Genomic DNA, 6,388 nt, shown 5'->3' with positions numbered 1-6,388 from the left:
GTTGTATAGCCATTGTTTCTGAAAGGTAGTGGAAATAAAAGATCATTCTCAGAAAACATCATAGCTGCTGGTAGTCGGTCTGCTTCATTAGGGCTTTCAAAGCTCCTATCTTCTCCTATAACAGAAATCTGCCATCTGCTGGAACTACATATTCAGGGAGGATGCTTCTGCTTTGCTGATGATGCATTTAGAATCATTTAAATAGTGTGCCGTACTTATGCATCCACTGATGCACTGTCCGCACATCTCATTTACATAGCTGGGTCTTTAGTGAGAACACTAGGATGTCATTAGGATATGTGAAAGAAAACACAAGTCCGTTTAACACTCCATCCACAAGATTTTGCTGTGCATGTGCCACATTTTTCAGACCAAATGGCACAAATAAAAATTTAAATAGGCTGTAGAGTGTAATTGCTGCTATCTCCAGAATGTCACAGGGCACCACAGTTGCACTGTGCAACACAAAGATCAGTTTTTTGAAACCCTATAACTGCCTTCCATTTTACGCAGAAGTTTGAAATTTAGCTCAAAGATGCCTAAAACCATTTCCTGTAATGGAGCAAAAGTGCAGTGCCCTGTTTCATCACCCTTGAACTCACTGGCACTTCAGACAGCTAGTGTTGACACTTGGGGGGGGGGGGGGGGGGCGAAACCTGAGTTTAGAAGTTCATATGAGGTTTAAAGTGGGTTAATGAGGTCAAATTGCCACCAAATTTCACCACAATTATACCCAGCACTATTTTGGATGGGTCACACAATGAGGAGGTCTTCGTACCCACTCTTACCCACATTTCACCCCTTCTTTTGATGCCTGTGCAGTGGAAGTGAGAACCACAATGCTCAGTGTTGAATTTCGTATGGGTGGCTGAATAAAACACTTAAGAAACACTGCCACTCAGAATCAACACAAGAAGGCATCAAGGCAACATAAAGGATGTTGGTGAAGCCACCCTTCCTTCGGGGCATTGATTCTCACATTTTTGTGGTCAGAAACTGCAATTCACAGTGCAGTGAGCAGCAGGATGACATCCTTGACAAAGTTTAACACTCCTTACACCTTCCTGTATGATTCAGCCCTTCTCTAAGGGCATTGTGAGGCTGCAGTGCAATTCAATGTGATCTAACCCCTTTGGAATGTATTGCAACTGCAACTTTTGCTCCGGTATATAAGGTGAAACCACTAGGGAACATCCTAAATGATTAGAAAAGAAAAAAAAAAGAATGAATGCGATTCGAAATTGCAAAGGATTCTTATGCTTTTTCAGCTCTTCTGTTCTGTGTGCTCATGTGGTGTAATCACAGTGGGCGGTGGCGGGGGCGGGGGCGGGGGGGGGGGGGGGGGGGGGATGCAACATTGACACATGCTTGAATAAAATGCAAACGGCCTCTTTAATACCCCACCAGTGCAATAACACCCTCAGTGCCACCAACATAACATTATTAAGCACTTTAAAATGTACCTGTACAGAGATTTTGACACCTATCCATCCGACTGAGCTCCACTGTTGTATTATTGCTTGAGAGCAGGCAACTCTTGCGATACCCCTTACATGCTGCATGCAGACTGTCCGTTTCAACTGTGCAGTGTTTGAAAATCAAAGACCAAAGGGAAGGGGAGGTTTCATTCACACCCATTATGTCACCTCCTAAGTCTTTTCATGTCAGGTCTGAGGGCCAGTGTGTATGAAATGTTTTCCTTAGCCGTCCATAAGAAAACTGTGTGATTTCAATGCTGGGTATCGCAGTTCTGACTCCATCACAAAAGCATCAAAACAAGGAGAGAACTGTGCATAAGAGGGGGTGTGACACCATTTCCATCATGTGACAAATCCACAGTGGCATTGGAGAAAATTGTGGTGATATGCTTTGCCAATGTGATATCATTAACCCACACTGCATCTCACATGAAGTTCTGAACTCTATCCCTTTCTTCAGATGTGTCAACATCTTGCACTTTGAAGTGTCACCAAGAGTGAGGGTGACATTGCATCACACCGCACTTTTGCTCCATTACAGAGTAAGGTTTAGACAACTTTGAGCCAAATTTCAAACTTATGCATTACAATGCTAGACAATTATGGGTTTTCAAAAGAGTGACCCTTTGATTGTGTTGTGCGGTGTATTTGACTGTATGTTTTGTTGCAGTTTATGATTCTGGAAATCTTTTTGCTGGCTAATGCACACATAAAATCTCAAAATTTTTGGTATAGTGCACCTCTGGGGCAGTCCTGTCATTTAAAGTACAATAATCACCACAGGTGCACCACAAGCCAACTTTCTTGCAAACAAGGTGCAAAGATGAAGCCCTTTGGACTGTTGAAATGTTGTATTATCCCAGCTTGGAGTATTTCTGTGAAAATGGCCTTTGTTTCTGTTAGGTCACCTGGGGAAAGTCTGTAGGCATGCTGCAAAATGGGTTGGCACGTTGTTGTATGGATATGAAGCTCTGAGTTGTATTTTATGCTGCTGCTCTGTGCTGATATTCATAAATCAGTCAGAGATTTTTCTGTAGGTTGTCATAAATGATGGTATTCTCTTCTCTCAGGAAAGCACTGCAGACAGTGTGTCCCTGTAAACCAGTTATTGTGTTGATGTTGGCTGTGTTCTGTGGTTGTTCTCTTTGCAAATCTACCATTAGTGTATAATGAGCAAGGAAACCAGTTCCCAATACAGGATCATTAAATTGGCAGTTACAAATGTCCATATAAATTGGGTAACAAGGTCAAAGTTAATAGTATGACTTCACCATGCTGGGAATGTGCTGACATCAGAGCTGATGTCAATCAGGAAGGTCATATCCATATGCTTGTCTGATATGTAAAATTGTTGTGATGCTATGGGGTGTGCTGGTGGCTATCATGTTTGTGGAGCTTGTGTAGACATCATAGTGCTGTCATGTATGTACCAAGTGTGTGGTGCACTTTGTTTACTGCTGTGTGATGATGTTATGGTAGCTGTATGTCTTGCATCTGTGGGTGTTGGGCAATTTTCGTTCAATTTGGCACTTTTCGTTCAGTTTGTGATCTGTTGCACCCAGTCCATATGGTGATTGTTGTTCAGGCAGGCACAAGGTTTTGTACATTTCAGTGCTTGTTGACCAAAACACTTGTGGTACCAGAAAACATTATTGACAGTCATAATATACTTTTTGAATGAAATCATTGCCACCATTCAACTGCAAGTTTTTGTTATTTATTTCATTATCATAATTTTGGCTATAGAGCCACTTTGAAGGGCAGTGGTGAAAAAAGTCAGTAAATATCTGAAATATATGAATGACATGTCATTACAAAAAGAATGGTGTTTCCCCAGACCGCCATTGCAGCACAGTAGTGTGTTGGGATCATGGTGTTTATTAGGTCATCTCTGTTGCTGCTGTGCTGGAACCCGTCTGGCCAGTGTCTCACCTATGGTGCATAAAGTAGGGAGCAATTCATAATGCTTGGTGGACACTGGGGCATGATGGCGTGACAGTTCAGTATCATCCCTTCATTCAAGTTCAGCATCCATCAGTGCAGTTGGCTGGTGCATTCTGTGCCAGTGATGTAATGGCAACTGTTGGCAACTCTTAGTGGCAACTCTTAGTGGCAACTCTTAGTGGCAACTCTTATCAGCCAGCCACTTTTAGCAACTTGTTTACTGGCTGATCTTCATGCACTGCCAATGCTACTTGCCTTTTTGAGAGTAGCTATCATTGCCAAATATGAAACCAGAAATCATGCAAAGCTGTAATTGTGTCTGTCGTACCTCATAGGGGCCACCAAAATTATTAAGTACCTCATAGGGGCCACCAAAATTCTTCAGTGGTTTTGTGGCCACTTCTTCTTGATAACATCTTGTCAGTATCATTGAGCTGGGAATTTGGTGCAGAAAGCAATTAATTAAGCTTTTAAAACAAGATAAATTTGCTCACATGGTGAGTGAATAACAATGTCTGACACCAAAGTTGTTGCCCACATGTCTAAATTGCTGATCACTAGCAGAATTTGTCTGTGATCATCAATAACATGGTGCATGAAAAGATTTTCCATCTCTGTGAACTAAAGTTGCAGTTGGTTGGACTTGGAACTGCAAACATGGCATGAAAAAACCACTAGAGCCAATGGACACACAGTTCATTTCTCCTGAGTGTGGTTGCAATGCTGAAGAATTCATCAATCCAGTCAACATTTTCAAAACAGGCTTAACATCACCTCCTGGTGTAGCTGCAAGATCAAATACATGGCAGTGTGTAGTTGACATTGTTTGTGTTCACTGAACCGATGTGGGGCTGTGCACTGTTTTTACATTCAAAAAGGGAGAACTCCAAAATGCATCCCATTATGAATTTGTCGAATCTTATCATTGATGGCTTGTGAGTGTTTCCCATTGTTGTGGCACAATATTAAACTGTCCACAAAATAAACTCTGAACCCATTCTACTTGTTTCTTCATTGTCATTGTCACTAATTATGTAAGTGAGTCTTGTACCTCACATAAAATACAGCACACAAAGTTGAAGTGTGCAGAATTAGTTTTTATTTCAAGCAACACACATACTCATTAATAAGCAAAAACAGGTAATTTGACGTATCAGAGTAACTTTAAAGATAACCATTTTATCTCAAGTAATACACCCTACAATTGGTTGCCAGATCAATTATTTTCACATACTTATGATATATTCTGCAGCAATTATAACTTGCAGACACTGATTTACCATGAAATATGTTATATACATCGCTCATAAGTGCCGATCACAGCTGATGCTATAATATGAAATATGTTGCTTTGTGGCACTCAAGGACCAAAAATATATAATGTATCACAAAACAAACACAAGTTTTGATACAATCAATGTGAAAAGGATCTAGGTTTTCAAAGCAATTTTATCTGTAGTGTGATTTTTACACACAAACAAAGTACTGGAAGTCAGTTGTGTCTGTAAACAAAGGATGAGAAATGCATAGATTTTGTGATACCTTCAGTACTTGGGTAACAACAATAAAATTGTAGCATCAGTTTGTAGGACTAAAAAAAACAAAAATCATGGATCACAACAAAGCAGGTCTTTCACGAGTCAGTTAACAGTGCACTGTAGTCTGCATGGTTCCATTTGTTTACAGGTCCTAAATTCAAATATTATTTGTGTACTCATGTAGATTAAGAATATGGAAAATTTCATACTGTTTATTGAAGTTCATTATGAAACTGTGCTTTTGTGATGTTAGACCTTCATATTATTTTTCCCAGCTTTTTATACAATGTGAGATGTATCATTTGTCAGAAAAATTGGGTATTCAATAGTGTTCATGTTATTATTTGCATATTAACTGATGTATCAATTTTTTACTGACAATATTTTTATTGTAGTGTAGGAACATGAAATAAAAGCAATAGCTGTTTTTGCCCTCATGGTGATTCACTATTTTTTTTTTTTTTGCAGGATGACAACCCACTTTATGTAAAGGCAACAACAACTCATGTGAATCCTACATTTCATCCAAATTAACTGTAGTGGTTGTGCAATGGTTGTGACAGACAGAAAATGTAAGCTGTGTAAATACATCTGCCTAGCTTTATAGTGTAGCAGCTTCTTTGTACTAAGAACACAAAATATGAAGAAAAGAACTGCACAGTCAAATGTTTATACACAGAATACAGTGTAGATCAATTTTTTTTTCTTTTTTTCAGTTTCATCCATTGGATGAAAAATTAAAGTGCACGGTAGATATGAGTAATTAGCTTATCGTTCTTAGCAGTTCTAAATGACATTGAAAATAAAATAATTTGTTGCTTCAGTGACTTGAAGTGTATTTTTTACTCCTCCTGTCATCAGGCATAAATTTCATCTTTTACTCCTTCTAGAAAAAATTTCATTTAATGATAACAGTGTTGTGTAAAAATTAAATAATCTTTACAGTACTTCTGACCTTTCCAAGTTTTAAGACTCATAATGACATCACAGAATACCTTCTATGGTACTAGAGGGAGCTGTAGAGGGTAAAAACTCTAGAGGAAGACTGAGATGTGGATACATCCAGCAAATAATTGAGGAGGTAGGTCACAAGTGCTGCTCCAAGATGAAAAGGTTGGCTCAGGAAAGGAATTTGTAGTGGACTGCATCAAACCAATCAGAAGACTGATGAATCAAGAGTGTATCACATTTTTTTTTTTTTTCAAACTGCTAAGCTGCAGTTACCCACATGAAAACTTCTTTGTTATGAAGGGTATGTTTTGTTGGAATCAAATTACATGTTTTTGCTTCAACAGATGTGCTTGCAGCAATTTTAACTCTTTCTCCCTCTTTAAATATTTTTTCCCCTTTTTCTATTTGGTGGAAATGTTATACCCTGTAATTTTCTATTATTACTGGTCTGACTAACTGATAAGAAGCAGCTCACCA

The 6,388-nt window shown here is 39.0% G+C and overlaps 1 protein-coding gene across 1 annotated transcript in view; it reads left to right on the top strand.

Annotated features, from left to right (window-relative positions):
- Positions 1-5,787, top strand: part of LOC126335142 (integrin beta-PS-like) — a 257,184-nt gene extending 251,397 nt beyond the window's left edge. The window contains exon 15 of the mRNA XM_049998103.1: positions 5,429-5,787. Coding sequence (XP_049854060.1) covers positions 5,429-5,494 — 66 coding nt within the window. The 3' untranslated portion in view covers positions 5,495-5,787. The remainder of the gene's footprint in view (positions 1-5,428) is intronic.
- The last annotated feature ends 601 nt before the right edge of the window (positions 5,788-6,388 follow it).

Source organism: Schistocerca gregaria, chromosome 2 (genome assembly GCF_023897955.1).
Source record: "Schistocerca gregaria isolate iqSchGreg1 chromosome 2, iqSchGreg1.2, whole genome shotgun sequence".
Classification (NCBI taxonomy): Eukaryota; Metazoa; Arthropoda; class Insecta; order Orthoptera; family Acrididae; genus Schistocerca; species Schistocerca gregaria.
Note: the sequence above shows the minus strand (reverse complement) of the source record. Positions and strands in the feature narration are given on the sequence as shown.